This window comes from Mercenaria mercenaria, chromosome 1, assembly GCF_021730395.1.
Source record: "Mercenaria mercenaria strain notata chromosome 1, MADL_Memer_1, whole genome shotgun sequence".
Classification (NCBI taxonomy): Eukaryota; Metazoa; Mollusca; class Bivalvia; order Venerida; family Veneridae; genus Mercenaria; species Mercenaria mercenaria.
In genome coordinates this window covers 87,677,928-87,705,076 of record NC_069361.1, presented here as the reverse complement: position 1 = coordinate 87,705,076, position 27,149 = coordinate 87,677,928, and the positions used below count along the sequence as shown (strand labels likewise).

General features: G+C 34.5%; 1 protein-coding gene across 1 annotated transcript; it reads left to right on the top strand.

The window, feature by feature from the left end:
• Positions 1-26,772, top strand: LOC123531492 (cyclin-dependent kinase inhibitor 3-like). The gene is made up of 8 exons (XM_045312511.2): positions 1-110; positions 9,684-9,778; positions 13,635-13,690; positions 14,828-14,872; positions 15,959-16,181; positions 17,828-17,859; positions 18,075-18,178; positions 24,911-26,772. Exons 1-8 carry the CDS (start codon positions 90-92, stop codon positions 24,995-24,997), a joined length of 663 nt encoding a protein of 220 aa, XP_045168446.1. The 5' UTR covers positions 1-89; the 3' UTR covers positions 24,998-26,772.
• Positions 26,773-27,149: the final 377 nt, after the last annotated feature.

Below are 27,149 nucleotides of genomic sequence, written 5' to 3'. Positions count from 1 at the left end.
GCGGAAACTTCAAAAACCAAGGGACGTTACTCCGAAAAAACAATGTTATAATAAATTTAAATGATTAACATGTTTACTGGTTTTCAGATATGGTTCTGACACCAAATATGGTAAAGATATTTGCATTTAATTCTGGTGACAACAGTTTTATAGGTCTTATACGTTATGCGGTATTCAAGCCCAGGATCAGGTTAAATTTTAGTAAAATTCGTACTCAAATATTTACGTACTCAGAAAGTTTGCTTTTTTAAAATCTAAGGTAATATGTAAATCTAAGGATTTTTATGTACCCCTCCGAAGAATATGCGGTATATATTATATATTGTTTTGCTAGGGATTTTTCTATATCAGAATAGCAGGGCGCAGTGCCCTGCCCTCTTTAGTGGCGCCTTCTGCCCCTAATCGCCGCCTTTTGCGTTTCTTCAGTGCCCTTTTGCTCTTTCAGCACCGCCGCTTGTTGAACCTTCAGCAGTTAATTACATCTTATCAAACTGCCAATCATCTATCAAAATATCAGACGTCCCAAGTAACTTTCAATTGATACGCAGATATGACACTCGCCGACTACACACAGGTGCTGTGTATTTGCCCGAGGCATGTATGCAATAACGATAATCAAAAGCGATTAAAAGACGATTTCTGACTGAATAGTAACAAATGACAATTACAGAGGTCTGCAATCAAAGCAAACAGTTTTTAACTGCAAAAACAGAATAAAAAGGGAGAAAAAAAACATGTCTTGGAACAAAGTCTTAGAACTGCTTATTAAATGCCGATAAATGGCCAGTAATTATCGGCAATTCGTGTGACACCTCATGTCAGTTTTGTTGTTCACAGTTTGAAGATAATACTCGATCTTTGTTTAGTATCATAATATCTATGACTTTTTTTGTGCCCCCCACCCCCCATGAGGGGTGGGGGCATATAGATTTGGTCTTGTGCGTCCGAAGTTCATGACGTGCCTAGCTCGAAAAGTATTTGTTATAAATTGATGAACCTTGCATGAGTCTTTATCATGGTATGAACTTGCCCACCTCCTATTTTTCTTTTGGGTCCATCCCCTATTTTCAGAGTTATGGCCCCTGAAATAGTCAAAAATGCACATTTTCACCTTGTGATGTGCCTAGCTCAAAAAGTATTTAATATAAATTGATGAAACCTTGCATGAGTCTTTATCATGATATGAACTTGTGCACCTCCTATTTTTCGTCTGGCCCCGCCCCCTATTTTCAGAGTTATGGCCCCTGAAATAGTCAAAAATGCGCATTTTCGCCTTGTGACACGCCTAGCTCAAAAAGTATTTGATATAGATTCATGAAACCTTGCATGAGTCTTAATCATGATATGAACTTGCGCATCTCCTATTTTTCATTTGGGTCTGCCCCCTGTTTTCAGAGTTATTGCCCCTGAAATAGTCAGAAATGCACATTTTCACCTTGCGACGCACCTAGCTAAAAAAATATTTAATATAAATGGTTGAAAACTTGCATGTGTCTTTATCATGATATAAACTTGCACACCTCTTATTTTTGGCTGGCTCCACCACGTATTTTTAAAGTTATGGCCTCTGAAATAGTAAAAAAAATGCACATTTTCACCTGATTATGTGCCTAGCTCAAAAAGTATTTGATGTAAATTCATGAAACCTTGCTTGAGTCTTTATCATGATGTGACCTTGCACACTTGGCATTCTTCTTGAGAATCTTAGCACTTATTAGTTATTACAGAGTTATGGCCCTTGAAATAGCCAAAATAGTGGATTTTTTGTTTGTGATGCTCATTGGATTTTTTGTTTGAGATGCTCATAGTTCAAAAAGTATATGGCCTAGAATAATGAATTCTTTTCATAAAATGTTTGTTGAGGCTTTACCCCATTAAGACTGCAAACATTTGAATTATTGCCCCATATTTGTGACAGATGTACCAGTGGGGGTCACACCCAGTGTGTCCTTCAGACACATTCTAGTTCCACCTGTCATTTCCAATGCCAAATATGCTCCATTTTTCTCAATCTGGAGCAAAAAATTCCCAATCCAAAGAAAAAAATCCCAACTGAAATCAGTTATTTTTTGTTATTTATATCACCCCCCGCAGGTGGAGGGATATAGTTTTAGCGTTGTCCTTCCGTCTGTCTGTCCAGAGCCATATCTAGGAAGTGGTTGGGAATATTTAAATAAAACTTCATATACATGTTCAACACTATAGGTTATGTGGCCCGTCAAGTTTCAGTCAGATAGCCCAAGTAACACTAGAGTTATAGTCCTGTTCAATAAGGGTTGTTATCTCCCCTGATTTATTACTCCCCTTGCGAACTCTTCAGTGCCAAAAGATAAGATCAGCATACAATCAAAATATTGGGGAGCAACATGTTTAACCGAATTTGCATATGTAACAAATTGCTGATAACAATCTGTTGACAGAAATTGAATATTTATCATGTTTATATAATAATTGATAAAAGTGTAAACAGTATGTCATCTGGTCTAATCTTGCATTATCAATTATGTGAGAAATTCTGTTACTTAGACTGTAATATTAAATAAATGAAATCATGAGTGTCCTGATACCCTAGTTTTATGCAAGATCTGAAACAAAATTCTAAGCCTTACTGATTTTATTCAAAACAAAATTTCATTAAATACATGTATAGCTGATATTGAGAATGACCATTTTTTAAGAAGCTGAAATAAATGCCAAACATTGTTAAAAAGTGAAGCGAGTGCAGATTTCCTGTTAAATATTTCAAAAGTATTACTTACATTGTTTCAGTTTAAAATTGAAATATATTTCACAGATTGGAACATCATATGTAATATTTCTACGAGTGGGCAGCCACAAGAGAGCATGTAAATTCTGGTGTCCACATGTGAATTGAATTTCACCTAAAAGTATGAATAAGTCACTTTTACAAAATGTGAAGTTATTAGAAATAATTAAAGGTACGAAAATTTTCATGTGTATATATATAAATTATGTGTAAATATTTTATTGATTCACTGAATAAATGCTTTAGATGTTTAATTTAAGAAATAGTGTATGTTTGTTATTTGAACAATGAAAAATATGCCCCTTCGCTCACCCTGCTGGTTGCAGTTGCATTTCATTGATGAAATTGTTCAACAGGATTACAGATTGTTAATATGCAGGAAGACCTTTGTTCCCTAAAGTGAACCTGGTTAAGGCAGTCAGTTACCAGTGTTCAATTTCATGATAGTTTAAACCTCATTTAAACAGCCACATTTATCACTTTGACCGAAAGGCGTACTGTCCTTAAGTTACTTTTCTGATATTTTAAACCAGTCACTACCTTTGAACTTAGAACATCTAGTAAGTTTAGAAAAGGATTTAGTCCTGCTGGCCAAAACATTTTTAGACTGTAGCATTTTAACTGGTAGGTAGCAGGAGGGGAAACAAAATTTTATTTCATAGTGAAACATTAATTCAGCGATTGTTTTCCTTCTTTATATGCCGCAGTTCTTCCCAATTCAGTCGGTACCGGACCTTTTTCCAAAGTGCGGAAATTCGCTGAATTTATAGATAGTCCTTTTCAGGCCATTTTTTGACAGCTTATATACTGATCATGAGCTAACCCTCCACTCATTATGCCATCTCAATGATATTGAAATTACTCCCATTTGACAATTGTTTTTTTTTGTTTTTTTTTTTAAGTTAAAAACTATTTCAAGAATTCTCTCAGATTCACGAAAAAAGTCAGCTAGTTGTGAAAAAATATAAGGAAAATAATATGTCATATTGTGTTCGGCGAAATATTTTAACTATTTAAGAGACGTAATAGCTCTTCTTGATTAGTATGTTGGTAAGTTCCATTTTAGGACGAAGAAGCTGCTAAAATAAACTAAAAATACCCACTACTTTATGACATTTAATTATTCACATAGAAATTGTTCAAAAGTTAGACAGTTAAGTATTTAGTAACAAGTCACTGAAACATTGTTTACAGTAAGACATAATGAAATTTAACATTTACATATTAGTGGTTGTTGACAAGTATTCAGTCTTTTTCAACTTTAATACAAAAATTTTCCCCGTTATACATGCTCTTAAAACAACTCTTAAATGAATGCTACTTTGTAGAATGAAATTAATTTTGGCATCATTTCATTCCAAACGCAAATTAGATCCTTTCAACAGAATGTCCCTTCAAAGTCTATACAAAGAACCAGTCACTACCTTTGAACTTAGAACATCTAGTAAGTTTAGAAAAGGATTTAGTCCTGCTGGCCAAAACATTTTTAGACTGTAGCATTTTAACTGGTAGGTAGCAGGAGGGGAAACAAAATTTTATTTCATAGTGAAACATTAATTCAGCGATTGTTTTCCTTCTTTATATGCCGCAGTTCTTCCCAATTCAGTCGGTACCGGACCTTTTTCCAAAGTGCGAAAATTTGCTGAATTTATAGATAGTCCTTTTCAGGCCATTTTTTGACAGCTTATATACTGATCATGAGCTAACCCTCCACTCATTATGCCATCTCAATGATATTGAAATTACTCCCATTTGACAATTGTTTTTTTTTGTTTTTTTTTTAAGTTAAAAACTATTTCAAGAATTCTCTCAGATTCACGAAAAAAGTCAGCTAGTTGTGAAAAAATATAAGGAAAATAATGTCATATTGTGTTCGGCAAAATATTTTAACTATTTAAGAGACGTAATAGCTCTTCTTGATTAGTATGTTGGTAAGTTCCATTTTAGGACGAAGAAGCTGCTAAAATAAACTAAAAATACCCACTACTTTATGACATTTAATTATTCACATAGAAATTGTTCAAAAGTTAGACAGTTAAGTATTTAGTAACAAGTCACTGAAACATTGTTTACAGTAAGACATAATGAAATTTAACATTTACATATTAGTGGTTGTTGACAAGTATTCAGTCTTTTTCAACTTTAATACAAAAATTTTCCCCGTTATACATGCTCTGAAAACAACTCTTAAATGAATGCTACTTTGTAGAATAAAATTAATTTTGGCATCATTTCATTCCAAACGCAAATTAGATCCTTTCAACAGAATGTCCCTTCAAAGTCTATACAAAGAAGTCTTGGGCTCAGGTATTTTCTCTGCAAGAGGAGTACAAATTTAAAAAGTTCTAATTGTCGTTGTTTGTAGCGTTGATCGTCCTCGATATGTATTTCAAAAAGTGGCCTTGTACGTAATTTTACAAGTCCTTTAGCATGTTTTATTAATTATGGCCTATTTCCTGGCACATGTGCACCCCTATCTCTTCAATAAACCCTCAATTCACACACTGAATATTTGTCAAAGTCAATCGATTCATCAGTTCCTTTGTTCATCGCCATTTTCTGATATTATTTGCTCACCGGAAGTTACTAAGCTTTTATCAATAACGACAACTCACGCAAGGGAAGTAACAACCTTATTGAACAGGACTATAGCCCTTAGAAGTTTCTAGTGTTAACTGTATAGGGTACTATAAATATTGCAATTTCTAATTCATAACTTGGGATATATTTGACCTAGAACTATGAAACTTAAACTGAATTTAGATCACCATAATATGGTATTGCACACACAATTTTGTCAGGATCTCTTAAGTAACTTCAGAGTTATTGCCCTTTAATTGTTTAAAATCCACATATTTGTACATAATATAAAACTAACCAATTGGTAGAATTTCAATGAACATTTATTGTAAACATGTGAAGTTGCGTACCCACACCCGGTCATCCCCCCACTGCTTTGGTCACCCACCTCCGATACCCCACCCCACCCCCACCCCCAAATTTTTTTTTTCATTTCTTATTTTAAATTTTTTCAAATTTTCAAATGTTCCATGAATATTTATCAACTTGCAATGGTGTACCCTTCCCCCACGTGGCTTCTCAGTCCCCCCCCCCCCCCCCACACACACCACTCCCTTCATGGAGCATCCCATCCCCGCCCCCTCACAACAATTTTTTTTCTTCATTAGCTCGACTATTCATAGAATAGTAGAGCTATTGCACTCGCCCATGCGTCGGCGTCGGCGTCCGCATCCGCGTCCGCGTCCCGATTTTGGTTAAGTTTTGTATGTAAGCTGGTATCTCAGTAACCACTTGTGGGAATGGATTGAAACTTCACACACTTATTCACTGTGACAAACTGACTTACACTGCACAGGTTCCATAACTCTATTTTGCTTTTTTACAAAATTATGCCCCTTTTTTGACTTAGAAATTTTTGGTTAAGGTTTTGTATGTAAGCTGGTATCTCAGTAACCACTTGTGGGAATGGATTGAAACTTCACACACTTATTCACTGTGATGAACTGACCTACATTGCACAGGTTCCATAACTCTATTTTGCTTTTTTACAAAATTATGCCCCTTTTTCGACTTAGAAATTTTTGGTTAAGCTTTTGTATGTAAGCTGGTATCTCAGTACTTACTAATGGGAATGGATTGAAACTTCACATACTTGTTCACTGTCATGATCTGACATGCACTAAGCAAGTCCCATAACTCTGCTCTTTTTTTTCTCAAAATTATGCCCCTTTTTCGACTTAGCAGTTTTTGGTTAAATTTTTGTATGTAATCTGATATCTCAGTATCCACCAATTGGAATGGATTGAAACTTCACACACTTGTTCACTGTCATGATATGACATGCAGTACAGAGGTTCAATACCTCTACTTTGCATTTTACAAAATTATGCCCTTTTTTCAACTTTTGTATTCATTCAATTGACAAGGCTGTTGAATAGTCGAGCGTTGCTGTCCTCCGACAGCTCTTGTTTTTTATTTTCCATCAGTATTTATTATCAACATGTGAAGTTTTTTATCCTCACCTGGTCACCCCCCATCCCACCACCACCCCCATCCCCCCTTCAAAGAAAAAAACAACATTTTTTTTTCATTCCTTTTTATTTATTTAAATTTTTTAAACCTTCCATGAATATTTATCAGCAAGTGAAGTGGTAACCACACCCACCCCTCAGCCCCGCCACCACCCACGTTCCAGATTTCTTACTTGATTGTGCTCTCTTTAAAGGACATCATTCTGTTCTTTTAAGTTCAAATGTACATGTTAAACAGCCACACTTGGTGCCAAACTACTCTAATACAATATTTCGTTCTAGTTAGACTTCAAGCTCACATTTCAAATAACTCCATATAATTCTTAAAGCTAAGCTTATTACAGTAAACATATTCCATTCAAAATAATTTCATTAGTCAGGATCATGTAACATACATTTATTATGTACATTAAAAACATTGGTTTTCTGTTAAATTGATCCTGACTAATGAAAATATTTGCTTCTTAGTAACATTTTTAACTTTTTGCCTGATATATTACTTTGCCATTCCTCACCACAAACCAATATTCATCGAATTTGCTTAACTATAATTCAGTTCTTGCATAGCAAGTTTTGTTTGCCGAGGATATCAAACAAAATTTTGGAAAAACCAACTTGATTTTATTTTTAGCTCACCTGAGTTATTGTGATCGCTTGATGTCCGGAGTCCGTCGTCTATCGTCTGTCAACATTTAGCTTGTGTATGCCATAGAGGCTGTATTTTTCAACTGATCTTCATGAAATTTGGTCAGAATGATGACCTTGATGAAATCTAGGCCAGGTTTGAAAATGGGTCATCTGCAGTCAAAAACTAGGTCACTAGGTCAAATCAAAGAAAAACCTTGTGTATGCAATTTAGGCTGTATTTTTCAATTGATCTTCATGAATTTTGGTCAGAATAATTACCTTGATAAAATTTAGATCAAATTTGAAAATGGGTCATCTGGGATCAAAAACTAGGTCACTAGGTCAAATCAAAGAAAAACCTTGTGTATGTGATAGAGGCTGTATTTTTCTATTGATCTTCATGAAATTTTGTCAGATTGATTGCCTTGATGAAATCTAGGCCAAGTTCGAAAATGGGTCATCTGGGTTCAAAAACTAGGTCACTAGGTCAAATCATAGAAAAACCTTGTGTATGCGATAGAGGCTGTATTTTTCAATTGATCTTCATGAATTTTGGTCAGAATGATTGCCTTGATGAAATCTAGGTCAAGTTTGAATATGGATCATCTGTGATCAAGAACTAGGTCACTAGGTCAAATCAAAGAAAAACCTTGTGTATGCAATAGGGGCTGCATTTTACACTGGATCTTCATGAAATTTGATCAGAATATTTGTCAGGATGAAATCTAGGTGGAATTTATGGGTCATCTAGGTTAAAAAACTAGGTCACCCTGTCAAATTAAAGAAAAACCTTGTGTACGCAATAGGGGCTGCATTTTACACTGGATATTCATAAAGTTTAGTCAGAATGATTGCCTTGATGAAATCTAGGTCAAATAAGAATTTGGGTCATCTATGGTCAAAAACTAGGCCACTAGGTCAAATCAAAGAAAATCCTTGTGTAAGCAATAGAGACTGTATTTATGTCTCCCACCACACAGTGGTGTGGGAGGCATATTGATTTACTCCAGTCTGTGTGTGTGTGTGTGTCTGTCACAAATCTTGTCCGCACTCTTAAGTCAAACATTTCTCATCCGATCTTCACCAAACTTGAACAGAATGTGTTTGACCATAAGACCTCGGCCAAGTTCGATAACTAGCCAAATCTGCCCAGGCACATTTGAATTATGGCCCTTGAATTACTGATTGGATCCAATCGTCTAGGCCATGATTGGATCCACTCGTCTAGTCCATCCAGAGAAACAAGGCAGTTGTGGGAGACATGCGCTTTTCTCAAAAGCATCTCTAGTTTTCAATTGATCTTCATGAAATTTGATCAGATGATAGCCTTGATGAAATTTAAGGTCAAGTTTGAATATGGGTCATCTGGGGTCAAAAACTAGGTCGCTATGACAAATCAAAGAAAAACGTTTTGTATGTGATAGAGGCTGTATTTTTCAATTGATCTTCATGAAATTTGGTCAGAATGATTGCCTTGATCAAATCTAGGTCAAGTTTGAATGTAGGTCATCTTGGCTCAAAAACTAGATCACTAGGTCAAATTAAAGAAAATACTTGTTTACACTTTAAGAGACCACTTTTTTGGTCCAGTCTTAATCATAATGAAAATTGGTCAGAATATTTGTTTCCATGAAATCACTAGGTCAGACATGTTTACACTGTTATGGTGTGTTTCTCAGGTGAGCGACCTAGGGTCATCTTGGCCCTCTTGTTAGTAATATGACCGTCTGCAACCTTGGCAAAAATTAAATACAAGATTTTGCTAAAAAATTGTATGATTTGTATGCAAAAACCTCTCAAAATGTGTAAGTCCATCAATATTTATTGATTAAAGTACCCAAAACCATCAGCATTTTCACTATGCTACCCTTGAGAAAGGCTTTTTTGAAAGCCAAAAATTGCTTGGGTTTATAATTAAACTTTTGACATTGTTTGAACATATATTTTCTCATACTCTGTGACTATTTTCATGTTCTTGTACCCTTCTAGGATACATAGTTTTGGAGAGGAATACAAGTTTTGTTGATGTTTTTCTTTATTTTCTCACTCATATAATTACCGGTATATATAAATATATATATTTATATATGTATACAGATATTTATATATAATATGACACTGATATTAACAAAGTAACAGTTTTTTTTAAAGTTCAGTTTTCAAGAAGTGTTACTAGTAATCAGAGTTATGACTGGAATTTTTTACTGACAAACATTTTTTTTTCATATGTTAAACAGGCAGCTGAAGACAGAGAAAGTAAAGAAAAATCTGGATTTGACTCGTCAGATGAGGAGGAAGGGGAGCTTGATCTGTCTCCTTTCCAGCTATCATGGTATAATATAATATTTTGTTCTCATAACATAGACATCCACCAGTAATTACCTGCATATGTGTAGAATGTGATTGTTGTAACAGAAGCTTCATGTACAGTCGAGTCCAGTTAATACGAACTCGCTTGATATGAATTTTCGGCTATAATGAACAAAATCCGGATTCCCCGGCTGAGCCCTTCTATTTCTTTGTAAAATTATTTTGGTAATAGCGAACTCGCTTCATACGAATTTTCGGGAGATACGAAAACATTTTGGAAGTCCCAATGAGCTAAAATGTTATAAGTTTCCATTTTTTGATACGAACTAATTTTAGAAGTCGGCGGCCATTTTTTTTTTTTTTTTTTTTTTTTGCTACGTTTGATCTTTTAACAGTTTGAACCTCTACAGTGCTGCTATTTAGTCGAAGTGATTATCACCTGTATTCGATAAATACATAATAAAGAGATTAACACTATGTATGCAATTATTTTATTCATTACAATCGAGTCCAAGTAATAATGTCTTTAGCAATTCAGCGATAATTACTTTCATTTGTACACCTCTCCATGAAAATATAATTTCATTGTACGTTTTAGGGCTATGTAGTGTACTTTTAGTATCAAAAATACAACCAAAAATTACCAGTTTTTTTTTCAAGTTAATGTTTGAAATACCATGTTTAAAGTACCTGTTGCAAAAATGCATTGACATATACACGTTACCGTATTTCTGTGTATCTACATGTGCTAGATTTGTATGTGCTATAAACACTTGATGATTCTATACATTTGTACATTAAAATTTATTTTTCATACATTTTTACGTGTTTAAGTATGCATTTTGTTGAGTTATTTCATTGTAAACTGAACACACTCACTTAATCAGTTACTTAACTACTAATGAGCATCTATTCACTACTGTATTTTTATTTATCGGAAGCTATTCAACGGCGTTACTGGTGATACTGTCCAACTTCTTCGGGCAAATTTCCCGGGAGTCATACATTCGTTAATATGAATTTCATTTGATACGAGCACATTTCCCAGGTCCTGAAGAGTTCGTATAAAGCGAGTTTGACTGTATTTGGTTTGAATGGATTTTGCCAGGTACACGGTAAGCCTAGTGAAATCCAGGAGTGCTGAATACATCACAGAGCAAGGTGTTGTTATAATACTGAAGCCCTATGTGCTTCCGGCTATTATAAGCTCACCTGAGCACGAATATGATGAGCTATTGTGATCATGCTGTGTCCATCGAACGTATGTACTACGTTCGTCCGTCGTCAACAATTTCTTTAAACAGTTCATCTTTTCCAAAACCACCGAATGGATTTTGATGAAACTTGGCTTTGATGTTTCTTGATTTGTCCTCTACAAAAACTGTTTAGACGTTTCCGCTTGATTTTACATAGGGGCTGCCAGAGCTAAAAATAGAAAAATCTTTAAACGACATCTCCTAAACCCCTGGAATTATTTCAATGGTCCTCTTCTTTGTTTTACTTAATCAAAAAATGGCTAGTAATTGGTGTGAAACAAAGAACTATTCAAGCTATATGGGTGGTTTTCAAAATAATGAAGCTTTTTCTTTTCTCTCACCTTACTTTAATTCAGTTTAGTTTTAGAATGTATATTGGGACAAATTATATCCAACTCAATGTAGTCAATAAATGTGTGCAATTTCAGCTTAATGACTCAAACAGTTTTAAAGTTATTTTAAATTATATAGCTAATTTTGTCCCCTGTGCACCCAAAAAAGTGTGACATTTTACATGAAGTATAGTTTTCAACTGTGGCTTACTTTTTAAAACCATGCTTTATTGTTACAGCTTTGGCTTTTTTGTGTAACTTAAACTCTGCACATTTAAATAAAATACTTCTTTTCATTACCTACATCTTATTGTTACCAATATTTCACATCTTGTGATGGAACCCCTTCACAAAAAATAGTGAAAAAAATACTAAATTTAAATGTTGAACACTACAATTTCATAACCCTATTACTTTTCTAAAGTCTTAATGTTTTTCTAAGATCTTTATCCTTTCAGCTGTGAAGACACAGTATGATTTTTTTCTTTAATAAATCAACTTTCTCAGAAACTTGATGGATGTCTATACACCTAAAAATGTCCCCTGTGCACCTTTTCAGTTGTTAAGAGTCAGATTTCTTTTATTCTTTAAACAAAATGGGATTTTACTTTATTTTCCTTGAAAGGGAGTTACAACAGATACAAAAGCAGCGTTCAACTTCACATATTACTGACTGTTAAACATTCACAGAGCCAAAAGTGATGTCCCCTGTGCACCCTTTTTTGACATATATCAATTATCATAGCATTACAGTAATTTGTGGTGGCAGTTCTATATTCTTAGCAGTGTGAATGCAAAATTTAGGCATTACTTTATAATTTAGCATTATATAAGAAACCCTGGACAATTTAAAATTCATTGTTTGCATTTTCTTCTGAAGTTGCCAATTTTCAAGTTTAAAACTGGAAACATCAATTTTATTGCTTCTTAAGCTCTTAAGTTTACCTAAATATGTAATGTTCACTAGTAAATATTGCGTAGTTAAAAGAATTTTACTTACCATGAACATATTCTATGAATAAATATTTTGATACAATTTGTCCCCTGTGCACCCTTTTTAGTAACATTATAAAGTATGTATGAATTTTACTATTCCATTTTATCATGCATGGCATTTTGTCATTTTTCTACTATGAATAAGCATTGCATGTAACCTAAATGATTTCAATGTGTTAGTTATGTATAAAGTCACTTATTTTTTCATTTAAAGCACTACATTCTGTTGAATTTTCATGTGTTTGTAGTGAAATTTTTCAATTTTGTAGTTATTATGTGGAATAAACTATTTTTTAATAGTATTTGTCTAAAGCTGATTACCATTAGTCTTTTTATGAATAGAAAACTAATAATGGATGAATATTACACTGATCTTCAGTATGTGTCCCCTGTGCATCTGTAAAATAACTCAATTTTGAGCTGACAATTCTAGAAATTAGAATTACTGGACATTCTTGAAATTTGGCATGTGGTTTATAAACATGCAAAGTGAGAGAAAAAAACAGGTTTTATAATTATATGTTAGTTATTTTGCATTCAGCAACAACTTTTCTACGTAAAGTTTTATTTTCATGTCAGATTTGTGCAGAAAGGGTGATTTTAAAAACCAATGTCCACAAACATATGATTAAATAAGTTTCAAACCATACACATACACCCATTACTTATCATTTATGTTGAAAAAATTACTGTTATACATATTTCCCTGTCATAAAACACTGCAACATTTATCACCCATCTTATGGGAAAATCACTGAACTTTCGAAGTAAAGGCTGAAATATTTTCTTATTGGCATGTCTCAACACTTTCTGAGAGTTATTTCCTTCAAATTTGAAGTATTTGCTATCATAAAAAATAGGTGACCACCCTAAGAAATAAGTTTGAATTTTCAACCCCTATGTCACACTTTTGCTTCATTATTTTGAAAACCACCCATATAGTTTACAGAGTCAGTCTGAATATTTATCTAAAAGTATATGATAGATTCTGGTAATTTCACAGTGTAAGAGCATAAGATATATATTTTGCTGGTTCTGTTCTATAAACTGGATATATAACTCTGTTAAGAGAAAAGTTGTTTTTTGTTTACGTGTATTACGTGTAAAATCAAAATATCTTTTTACTTACGAACACCAGCTCTCATAGCAACGCCACTTGTGAAAATATTGCATTTGGTGTTCACTTGCTGAAAGATAATTCGGTCTTACACTGAAACAAGCAAATAGTCTCTATGTAAATTACTAATACATCCTATTGAAGTTACAGTAAATAAATTAATTATGATTTGAACAGGTTAGAGCTCGGTACAGGTGATGGAGAGGACAAGCTTGGAATTAGTGGACTACCAGGTATTCTCTTTAATATTTAAAAATATGCTTGTTCTGCCTGAGACTAGAGATATAAAAGTAGTTAGGGAGCTTTGATGTACATGTACTTCGAGGGAGACTAAATGGCAGCCAGCTGCAGGGAGCTTTGATGTACATGTACTTCGAGGGAGACTAAATGGCAGCCAGTTGCAGGAAGCTTTGATGTACTTTGATCTGTTGATGCAGCTTTAAATTGATTGAAATGAGCGAGACATTTATTGACATCAAATGGTTTCGGAAATATATGGTTACAACAATACTTGCAAAGACATCATATTTGCCTTCAGACAATTGTCAAAAGGCTGAAAGACCAATACTTCCAAAAATGGTCTAATAGTGTTGCAGGATCAAGCAAACTACCTATACAAACAATAATAGCGAAACTTGGAACACAAACAGTATCTTGATGTTTTGTTTATTCGAAAGTTTAGAAGATTGCTATCAAATTTCAGATGTGGACCTCATTTTCTAGCTCTTGAAACTGGTCGTCATAGCAATATACTTCGGTCGGAACGCTTGTGTAAACTTTGTAACATGCATACGTTAGAAGATGAAAAACATTTCTTGCTAATTTGTCCTGTATTACATGACCTTAGAAAGTGCTACATTCTAAAAATGTATTGGAGTTCGCGGAGTAAATATAGGGTTACTTTGTTACTTGTCAGTAAAAACGTTCAAACTGTCAAATCACTTGCAAGCTATATACCATGCTTCATTCGTTAGAAAAGAAATTCTTTTTTATAATGTTATTCTGTAATTACTAGTCATTTGTTTGAATTCATGTTTGAATTACTTTGGCTACATTTACACTACTTGCACTGGTACACAACTTAGATGTAATTTATGTACGTTATGTTGTGTTATGGGCTGGAGGCCTTAAAACTTTAAATAAATTGTATTGTATTGTATTGAAATGGTTTCCTATTGTATCATATATTTGAAACAAAAAGTTTTTTATGCTGTTTGTTAGATTGATCAATGTTTTTTTTCCATTTAGCAGTAAAATGTGTAAAGCCCTTATTAGCAGAGCTTAGTTGCAGTATTGTATATACTGATATGTATTTGAAAATATTTTTCAAAGAAATGAAAGCTTGTTATCATTCATTTGTTATGTTTTAGGTTGTAAGTTTAAAGACACATGGAGAAGTTTAGAGAATGATATTAGTAAGTATATTGTATTAACCAGTCGGGCAAAAATTGACTTCAGAGGTAGAATTTAATTTTTGCACTCTCAAATCTTTGCTAGTACTACAAAATAAATTTTCCCTTGCTTGCTTTGTTTGATTATCAGCAGTTTGGACTTGTTTCCAAAATGTCTTAGAATACAATTGAATGTGGCCTCAGAAGTTTAGCAGTTGTAATTTGTAACTTAGACATGTTGGGTTGAGTCAGTTGATATCTTTTCCTGGCATACTTCGGGCCAATAATATTTTGATTATTATAGTATTTTATTTTTGGCAAAATCCTGTATATTTTTTACAGAAATGCCTGTATTTCTACTTACATTCTTTTCCAGAATAGCATTTAAGACTTACTGTAACTAATAAATCCTCCTTTATATAAACCATTTTAATTTGGGAAAAACTCATGTTAGTACAAAATTTGGGATCATATTGGGGAAAATTACAGAAGTAATATGCTACAGGAAGCAGTGTTATTTTGCCTATAGGTTTTAACATTTACCCTGCTAAATTACTAAAATGGACTGGTCCATCATTCAATTTGGGCAGTACCATTTATGATTCAAAGGGGTGTTCACTGAAAATTTTATGACTGAATAGCGAATAGTGCAGACCATGATCAGACTGCAAGGATTTGTAGGCTGATCTTGGTCTGCACTAGTCGCAAAGGCAGAATCATTTGCCCCCAGCAGGCTAAAGGTTAAGGGAAGAGGGCCCTGGTCCCTCAAAGGAAACCAAACTTCAGGCAATAAATCATAAAGGGAATAATCATATAGAAAGTGGTATTGATAGCAATATCAAAACTTGAACACAATATTATTTCAGATGCACGACCACCATGTTTCCTTTGTTGTGGTTAATGTTGGTAAAATCTATGCAGTAAATTATTTCTCTAATGGTGCTGTATAAACGTAGTAAGTCAGCTAGCATTGCCAGTCACACTTTGACTGCTACATTGTAACTATAAATGCTTTTTTCTTTCTTGATCAAAAACGCTTATTGATCAAAAGCATTTTATCAATATCAGTGTTAGACATAACATATTAATCTACCACTGATTTCATCACAGAGTGCCTAATATCAGAAGGGGTAGGTGAGGTTTTCTCCTTGTGTACAAAGGGGGAGTTGAACAAGTATCGTGTTCCATGGTTACTGAATGAAATGACAGGTGCCGATATTGTTGTACATCATTACCCATTCCCAGACGGTCAGACACCAAATATGGCAAGCCTGCTGAAAATGGTGGACGAGATTCAAGTGTCGGTACGCAATGGAAGAAAACCTTTAGTACAGTAAGCAGTTTATTGTTTACTTTAACTGAGGGAAATGAAATTCTGTTCACATTTTGGGCTCTCTGTGGCTGATTGGTTATGGTCGCCTACTCAGATTCACTTGTTTGTCTTTGATGTGGATTCAAAACTTCAATTTGGATGCAGAATGTTTCATGTGAGGAAGCCTGGCATCCAGCTTGCTGGTTCTACCAAGATGCCTTCTTATGCCTGAAACAATGCTTAAGGAGGCACCTGTTGTCATTTTCCACCATGAAAAGTTGGAAAAGTTTTTAAGAAGTACATGCATAGGAGTGGTTTTGAAAGACCAGAGCAGGGCAAGGGTAAAAACTATACACTTTGTTTAAAACTTCACTCTGTAAAATCATGCATATTTAAAGGATGATATACTGTGTTTTATTTCTTTGAGAATCTGTTGGCATTTCTGTATGAAATACACAACTTGGAAACTGTTCCAGGAAGGTATGAGAATTTTGTCTAATTTATAACTGTAACAAGGTGTATAGATAGGTTGTCATCGATATATCCTTTTTGTCTCGCTCATTTTTAGTGGAAACAAGACTAAGCGATCAAAATTCTGGCAGAGGCGACGGCATCAACAATTCGGAATTACTCAAAAACCGTTTAATATATTACTTTTAAACCTTTAGGATGATTAAGAAACTAATTTTACACCCCCTTGGTGAGTCCTGGCCCTCTAGTGACTTGAAGAAATTAGCATTTTTTGACGCCTTTGAAAATTCACAAAAATGACAATTTCCCAAAAACTGTTACATATATATTGCTTTGAAACCTTGTAGGCCGGTTCAAAAACACATTTTACGGCCTTATGGTGAGTCCTTGTCCCCTAGTCACCTTGACCTTAAAGAAATTTAGCGTTATTTAGATTTTTTGATGCCTTTGAAAATTCACCAAAATGACAATTTTTGAAAAAACGTTACATATATTGCTTTGGAACTTTGTAGGATGGTTCAAAAACTCATTTTACAATCCCATGATGAGTCTTGGCCCCCTAGTGACCTTGACCCTGAAGAAATAAGTATTTTTTAGAATTTTTTTGATGCCTTTGAAAATTCACAAGAATTACAATGTCTCAAAAACCGTTACATATATTGCTTTGAAACCTTTTAGGATGGTTCAAAAATTCATTTTACATCCCAAATGTGGGTCCTAGGCCCCCTAATGACCTTGACCTTGAAGAAATTAGCTTTTTTAAGATTTTTTTTGACACCTTTGAAAATTCACAAAAATGACAATTTTTCAAAAACCGTTACACAATGTCATACTGCTTTGAAACCTTGTAGGATGGTTGAAAAAATCATTTTACATCCCTACAGTGAGTCCTGGCCCCCTAGTGACATTGAACTTGAAGAAATCAGCCTTTGAAAATTCACATAAAATGACAATTTTTTTGAAAAATTATTAAAGATACATGTATAGCTTTGAAACTTTGGAAGATGGCTTTAAAACTCATTTTGCACCTATTTCGTGAGTCCAAGCTCCTGTGTGCGGGACACTTTCAGGCGGTGACTTGTCAGTGTTTGTGAAACGTAGCAGTAAATAGACATTTTCATTTGATTATATTTGATGTTTTTCTTATCATTCACAAATGCTTGAATGTCATTAAATGTTGGACATTTACATTTCAGCTGCTTTGGTGGACTAGGAAGATCATGTTTAGGTTGGTAACAAAAACTACTCACATGGTGTTTCAGAACTGTTCACTTTAGTTGAAATTAACATTTAAATTTTCTCAAAGTTTGTTTAAATTACAAAGCTGCTTGTGATGTTACACCTAACTGAAAAAATGTTGAAAACGGATTATGGTAATTGTTTTGCGCTAATTTAAGCCTAAAGTTTTGATAGTTAAATGGAGATGGAAATTGTCATTTTTAGTTGCAGTATGTGCAATGTTGGTGATAGATGAAAGCTTGGAAGCACAGACAGCTATAGATAAAGTAAGAGCTTTACGAGGGCCAGGAGCTATACAGTCTGTCAAGGTAAGCCAGAAATACTATATAGGACAGTATTATTTAGCTTTTTATTGAGATAATTCAGATGACATAGGGGTTGTTTTACCCTACCTAGGCACCAACCTGTGCAGATGTATTGTTTTGATGGGTCACCTGGAGTCCTCCTCCACCATTAAAGCTAAACTATTGCTATATTACCTTAACTGTGGAGATGACTACCCAGGAAACAAAATCTTTGAGAGCTGGGTTATAACTATACTGTTGAAATATATGTTAGTAGATCTGTGCAGTCTAGGACAGAGATAGATGTGAAACCAAAATGACCAAAGAGACTGGATGTTTTCAGACTGTCAACTTCTTTATTGTACCTCCCGACAACAAAGTTGTAAGGGGGGGTTTACTGGTTTCAGGTTGTCTGTCTGTCCATTCGTCCGTCTGTAGACACAATCTTGTGTGCACCAACTCTCCTCATCCCCTTGACACAATTTAATGAAACTTCACAAAACTGACCAGTAACAATAGTAGTTGTGCATGGTGCATGTTAGGTTCTTTCAGAAATTTTTTTTGCAGAGTTACGGGACTTTGTTTTTTGTTACTATACTATATACATAGAGTCTGCATATGCAATCTTGTACGCGCCTAATCTCCTGAACCCATGCATACAAATTAATGAAACCTCACACAAGTGATTAGTAGTAACCCTAGTTGTGCATGGTGCATGTTAGGTTCTTTCGGAAAAATATTCTGCACAGTTATGGGACTTTGTTTTTAACCAGAGTTATTAGATTGGGGTATGTCGGTCGGGCGGTGGCGTCAAACTGGTGTTTCCGGTCAATAACTTTTGTTTCGGTAAAGATATTTGAATAAAACTTGGTATGTATGTAGCTTATAGCAAGATAAAGGCTGGGATTGATTTTGGGGTTTCTGGGGTCAAGGTCAAGGTCACTGTTACTTAAAATAGAAAAAGGGTTTCCGGTCAATAACTTAACTTAGGAATGAGCTATCATGATGAAACTTGGTGTATAGAAAACTTATATAAAGTTGTAGCTTGGGATTGATTTTGGGGTTTCTGGGATCAAGGTCAAGGTCATTGTTACTAAAAATAGGGTTAGGGTTAGGTTTAGGGTTTAGGGTTAGGGTTAGGGTTGTGCTTAAAAGTGGTGCACTGTGATTCAGTATACTTATTTATTCTTATGAAAAGTGTTGAAAACCTGGTTTCGTGGCATTGCCCCGTTTCTTGTTTTTTGGTTAATATACTATACATACAGTTTGCATATGCAATCTTTGTGTGCGCCTAATCTTCCAAACCCTTGCACACAATTGAATGAAACTTCACACAAGTGATCAATACCAACCTTACTTGTGCATGGTGCATGTTAGGTTCTTTCACAAAAATATTCTGCAGAGTTATGGGACTTCGTTTTTTTTGTTACTACACTATATTCATACAGTCCACATAATTATGCAATCTTGTTTGCGTCTGCTGTGTCAGTGCGTGGTGGAGGGGGTGGGGGGAATTTCATCACCTTCAATGATAGCTCTAGTTTATGCTCCCACCTATGAGAAGGCATATAGTAATTGCAGTAACAGTTTGTCCGTCAAGATTTTGTGTCTGGTCTGCAACTTTGTCATTTATGGATGGAAATTAAAAAGCTGCACAAATGATCAGCATGACATGACGATATAATGCAAGAACTATAACTCTTCCTTTCTTACATTCAGAGTTATTTCCCCTTTATTGAATTTTCTTGTTTAGGACATAACGCTTCAACTTCTAGGGAATTTATGCAAATTGCATAAAATACGCACTGATGCAGAACATTTAAGGGAAAGTGCTATGTACAAGGACCATAACTCTACAATAACTGTTTTTGATTATCTCTTTATTGTCTGTTCATTTTCCTATATTTTTGTAGAAATCTGGTTGACAGACTGTTTTACAATTAGCCTTCATACTGTAAAATCTTCTGTCACAGGGAGCTTGAAAAACAGGGAATAGCAGTAAATGACGTCTGAGATAACCCTGTCTGAAAGCACATGTTCATTTGATAACCAAAAATTTACTGTTGAACTTTAAGGCTAAAAAGTATTAAAGTATGCAGGAGGTTCTTGCAGGTTATATGCATGTCTGCCACACAAATTAATATGCATTTACTCGATGGAGTATTGAAATACAAAGGTTTATATTAAATATATGTTTTTCAGTAATTTTTTGAAATGTAAATTGAAATACGAGAGTTGTTCTGAAAGTTGTGATACTATCTTCATAACTTTGTTATATCTGATAACCTTTAGCCTGCTGGTGGCAAGTGATTCTGCCTTTGCAGGCTGTTGGCTAGTCAGTTAGTAAATATTCAGTAAACACCCCTTCAAATGATAAATGGTATTGCCCAAATTGAATGATAGACCAGTCCATTATAGAAATTTAGAAGTTTAAGGGATAATAATCATGTCCAAGATTGCCTGCCTGTAACACTCACAAGTGGGGCTAGCAGTATACAGAGATAGAATCATAGAAACGTCAATAGAAAGGTCTTTAATTTAAAATGATATCATATACAGGTATATAATTATCTTCTATGTCGTATAAACTTAAAGCAGTACAATCATGGATAGACAAATGCACTGCAAATGTCAAAAAATGGGTTTGATAATCTTCCATTTACAAGGCTTTTAAAATGTATAATAATACATTGTTTGTAGATAAAGATGATTGCTAGTATATGTACAATTTCAGATTAATGTGTTAGATAAAATATCAGATTGCTTAGATACCGGAAACAAACAATTTTTTTACGCCTTATAAACTAAAGTTTTGGATCACCTAAAGCTTAAGCTACATTTTTATTGGCTGAATAATTACTGTTGTATACGAGGGTTGTCCCAGAAAATCGTGAACTTTGTTTATTATTTCGAAAATAAGCCACACATCAAATAATTATTTCAACTGGTGTTATTTCAATGTATACTCTCTAGGTCTATAAAGTTAAAAATTAAGTATCTGTCATGTTATTCGAGTATTTTTTAAATAATGGACATCAGTCAGTGCTAGTCGGCGCACACTCAGTTTTCCTCTTACAAAAAGAAGCGGCTTCCTTTTCAAATTCATGTAAACTTCCCGATATACATCTCACACGATTAAAATTTATATCCTCGTTAATGGCAACATGTGGCGCATAATTATGTTGCATTTCAAGTCTTTGGCATCACTTTCATTATAATAGTGATGTAACTCTGAAAGTCACGGTCGCACTCACTTTCAGAAACGACTACATCAGATAAGTTTGTGGCACAGAAAATTTTAAAAGCATTTTGTCGCCCTCTCTTTGAATCACTCGCCCAACTTTCCTTAAAACGTTTTTACCACGTAAAGACAAGTGTCCTGCTTATATTTGCCTGACTTCCAGAATTTTCCACTTCCCGTTTTGTTTGTGAAGGAGTCACACCGCAACCTACACAATATTTTATTAATACTTCCTGCACCGCAAACTTTTCTGACGTCGCAATTTCTGAAAGTGCGTGCGACCGTTACTTTCAAAATTACGTCACTATTTTAACGTTAGTAAAGTCAAAGACTTGAAACGCAACATAATTACGCGCCAAACGTTGCCGTTAATGACGATATAGATTTTAATCCTGTGAGATGTGTATCGGGTAAGTTAAATGAATTATAAAGGAAGCCACTTATTTTTGTAGTGGGAAAATTGAGCGTGTGCCAACAAGCACTGACTGCCGTCCATTATTTAGAAAATACTTAATAAATATGACAGATATTTAATTTTAAACTCTATAGTCCTGTAGAGTATACAATGAAATAACATCAGTTAAAAGAATTATTTGATGCATCGCTTATTTTCGAAATAATAAAAAAAGTCTACGATTTTCTGGGACAACCCTCGTACTTGCGAGAAATATATTTAATGTTTTAAAAGTCTTACCTTCAGATAAACGTCAAAATTTCAAATATCGAAAGTGATTATTGTGTTGTTTAGATATGTAATTTAATGTATATGATACAATGTACCGCTAACTTCATCTATTTTGTACCAAATTTTAATAACCAGACTAACGCTTTTGAGAGTTTTACCAAATTCAACAGTATAGTTACTTATTGATAGTATCTGAAACACACAGAATGGCTTTTATTCCTCTTGCTAATGCTAACACTAACAAGAGAAATTCTTTTTTGCTCACCTGAGCCAAAGGCTCAAGGTGAGCTTTTGTGACTGCTCAATGTCTGTCGTGTGTCGGCAGTCTGTCGTATGTCAACAATTTCTAAAAAAATCTTCTTCTTTTAAACAACTGGGCAGATTAACACCAAACTTCACAGGAATGATCCTTAGGTAGCCCCCTTTCAAAATTGCCCAAAGAATTGAAATCCATGCAGAACTTTGGTTGCCATGGCAACCAAAAGGAAAATCTTTAAAAATCTTCTCGTTAAAACTGTCAGCCGGATTTCAAAAATATTTTTCTAGAAATGATCTCTAGGTGACCCTCTCCCAAAATTGCCTTAGCCGTTTTGTTTCTTGCACATGATTCCATTCAGTTATGATAAAGTGATTAGACTAGTATCATAACTTTCAGAACACCTGTGAAAAATGCCAGTTAATTTCACAATGAAAAGTATCAAATATGTTGTCCACTGGCATAGGTCTACAGAATGGTTTAAATGTGTTTAAAAGAAAATTTTATTGTTTTCTGTACAAGATCAAAATATCTTGAACACTAGATGCAATTATTTTGAAACATTTCTGTCTAGAGCATCAATTGCTTGGGTATACGGGCTAATACAGGCAGTGAACACCAGCAGTTTTCCTGATATTTTCTAGGTTTGGATTGTTTGAAAATAGTATGATGAACAGTATTTATGTGTGCGTGCATATGTGCATGCATGCAAAATAAATAAGCTAATCCAAAGTTTGAAACCAGCCCGCCCATTAGCTGAATAGGGAGAGCAAAGATCTGCAGATCGATGAGGTCATGATTTGGATCCTCGGGTGAGGCAAATGTTCTCTGTGACAATAATGTTAATAGACATTGTGCCTGAGATCATTTGTCCTCAACCTCAGATTCATGTGGGGAGTTGGCAGATACTTGCGGAGTAGAGGTTTGTACTGGTACAGAATCCAGGAACACTGGTTAGATGAACTGCAAGCCAAACTGAACTGAAATACTGTTGAAAAACAGCATTAACCTTTATCATGCTGGACACGATTGATTCTGCCTTTGCGACTAGTGTAGATCACGATCAGCCTACAAATCCATGCAGTCTGATCAAGATCTGTACTGTTCTCCATTCAGTCAGTATTTTTAGCTCACCTGAGTACAAAGTGCTCATGGTGAACTATTGTGATCACACTGTGTCCGTCGTGCATCCGGCCGGCCGTCAAGTCGTCCGTCCATCATCAACAGTTGTGTTTAAATGACATCTCCTCTAACACTATTGAATGGATTTTGATGAAACTTGGCCTGGATGTTCCTTGGGTGGTCCTCTACCAAAGTTGTTCAAATGGTTCCGCTTGGTTATACGTAGGGGCCACCAGAGCTATAAATAGAAAAATCTTCAAACGATATCTCCTCCTAAACCACTGGTCTGATTTTGATGTAATTTCACACAAATGGTCCTTATGGCACCCTCTACCAAGATTGTTCAAATTTTACCGATTCATCAATAAACATGGCCGGCAGGGGGGCATGGTCACTTTTCCCGATATGTATATAGTGGAAACTTTAAAAATCTTCTTGTGTGAAACTACTGGCCCGATTTTAAAATAATTTAACACAAATGGTGCTTGTCTGACCCTCTACCAAGATTGTTCAAATTATTTCGATTCGTCAAAAAACATGGCCGCCGGGGGTCGTGGTCACTTTTCCTATATGTATATGGTGGAAATTTAAAAAATCTTCTTGTGTGAAACTGCTGCCCTGATTTTAAAATAATTTATCACAAATGGTCCTTGTGATACCCTCTACCAGGATTGTTCAAATTATTTTGATTCGTCAAAAAACATGGCCGTCAGAGGGTGTGGTTACTTTTCCCTGTATGTATATAGTGGAAACTTTAAAAATCTTCTTGTATGAAAGTGCTTGGCCGATTTTAAAATAATTTTACACAAATGGTCCTTGTGTGACCCTCTACCAAGATTATTCAAATTATTCCGATTCGTCAAAAACATGGCTTCCAGGAGGCGTGGTCACTTTTCCCTATATGTATATGGTGGAAATTTAAAAGATCTTTTGTGAAACTGCTGCCCTGATTTTAAAATAATTTTACACAAATGGTCCTTCTGTGACCCTCTGATTATTTTGATTTGTCAAAAAAGATGGCGGCCGGAGAGCATGGTTCTTTTCCCTATCTGTATATAGTGGAAACTTTAAAAATTGTGTGACATGTATATAATATAGGCTTACATAGAAGAAACCTAACTCTGTACTTGTACCATTACATTATACAAATGCACTTGAAGCCTTGTACAGGTGAGCGCTTTGGGGTCAATGACCCTCTTGTTTTGGTAAGCACCCCTTTTAACAGTTAATGGTACTGTTCAAATTGAAGGATGGACAAGTTCATTATAGAAATTTAGCAGGGTTAAACCCAAAACAAACAAAAATAAACCCTGGATGACTCCAGCATTTTGCTCCTTCAGTTTTGACCTTTAGTGATAGATGTTTTCCTGTAGTATGGAACTACTCTGACAGTGGAAGGATATGAATGATAAATATTGAAATAATTGAAATTCTTTTAACTTTTATTTTCAGCAATACAACTATGTGTGTGATTTCCGACAGCTGTATGAAGAATATAAGAAAGAGAATGAAACAGAAACTAGGTCAATCTCAAGGTGACATAGTCACAGTTCAGTAGCTTAATACTATGCATTTAAATTATTATAAAATTGCATATTTAATATGACACTACATTCTTTCAAAGAACTGCAGCAAATCTAGTTCAAGAATATTGATTCTTTCATGTGCATGTGTTCATTTTCCAGTGGCATGTAGTTAGGTGATGTTTACTGGATTTATCATTAAATACTGCTTTCCAATAAAAGATGGATATTAGTAGTCTTAAGATAGTCTGAATTCAGGAAATTTACATTGCATTCCATGACAGAAAAAAACTATTGAAAAGTAATAATTTTCAAGTTCGACAACCTTTTGAATGAAAAATTTCTTGCTGGCTTTCATAACCGTCGTAATTTGAAACAAAGTGCTAGGTGGAAATTCAAACTGTTAAGTTGATAATTTGAGATTGGCTAATTTTCAAATTAATTTATTTACTCCCTGAGGCCAATATCATAATATACATGCTGCGGCGAGATAAGAATTACCACCTGACGTCGAAGAACATTATCTGACTTTCTCATTTTCTCATAATCACTCTCGCAGGCAGTCAGTTGAAATCATGCACGGAAATATTATTAACATGGGCGTAAATTAAACTATACTTATCAAATCTTTCAAGTTTGAACAAATATTTATAATATTTATCCACTTTCGTCCATAAGTTACACCAAATAGAATTATAATTTCACTTCGAAACATTCATCATTTTTACACACCTATTGCGATTAATAAATATTTGAACATCTCCGATTTCATTACTTTTTCACATGTAAACACATTAGATTCCAATAAATAGAAATACATTATTAACACAGAGTATTTACATCAGCATTACTCAAAATTAACACCCATTTTTGAGTGAATATCGATGGTTTATTTTGATGTATAATTTATTTCTAAACATGTACACAAACGTTGTGTGACACGCACTGAGACAGTTAAGTTGTAATATTTACACCTATCTTTGAAGAATTATTTAATTTACAAAAAGCGTTTATTTACACACATTTTTATTTATGAAACATGTTTTGCTGTCACACTGTTATTTTTATCCATTAGAATTTAATGCGATGTAAGTGTACGAATATTTCAGCTTTCTAAAAGTTAACATTTTCTGACCATTCATTTCTCTGATAATGAAATTTCATCGTCGGAATCGTGATCCGACGGACTGATACGTCAAAATCAACATGATAATGAATATTTTCTTCAATGTAAGAAAAATCTCAGGCAGCAGACATTATTTTAATCTTTTGAAATACAGTATGAACGAAACACAGCGGAGTTCGTCTTTTTTATTTCCTTTACCGAATATTTGCAAACATTTATTTTAACAAGGAAACTAATTATTAGCATAATTAATAATTATAACATCTAAGAAATAATAGCCGGTATGCAAATCAATTTTGCTTTTATCAGGATTATCAAAAATTAACAAGTATATGACGCAGTCAGCATGATCTCGGGTCCGCGACTATATTCGTCAATCGCCGTCCTGGGGAGTCCTGATAACGCGCGTATAGTCGGATATCCACGCTACAGGGGTAGAAAATATAGCGCCTTTAGTCGCATTTCGGCCCCAAGGAGTTAATTATCTGACTACCATTGACTCAGTAGGGATGAAATCTCATATTTGAACATATATTTCAATACTGTGCATGTACTGGTACATTGCATTATTTATTTGTTACCCATTCTGTTGGCTATATATGCATTGTCCTTTAGCATATGCTGCATTTTCTTGCTTAAATGAATAAATAAAATACGTTTTAGTATTTAATTTGTTGTCGTTCTAAACCAGAGTGGCCAAACATACAATCATCCATTCATCTGTATCTCAGAAGAAAGTTCCAGCAGAACATCTTACAGTGGAGTAAAGAGCTGTGTCCTAAAGAAACAGACTGGGAAGCAACTTGGTTCAATCTCGTCAAAATAAGAAATCTACATAGATAATTTTAATCTATACTAATTATACCGTCAAGGAGCCCCATAAAAGAAGTTTTTAGGAGACTATACTTGAATCACTGCCAATCCACCCCAAGAATTATCTTGAATAATTATGTCTCTATTTTTAAAGCTTTGCTATGTCTGTCCTCCACATAGACATTCTTTCAGGTCTACAATTTATTTCTCAGAAGCCACTTGTGGGGAT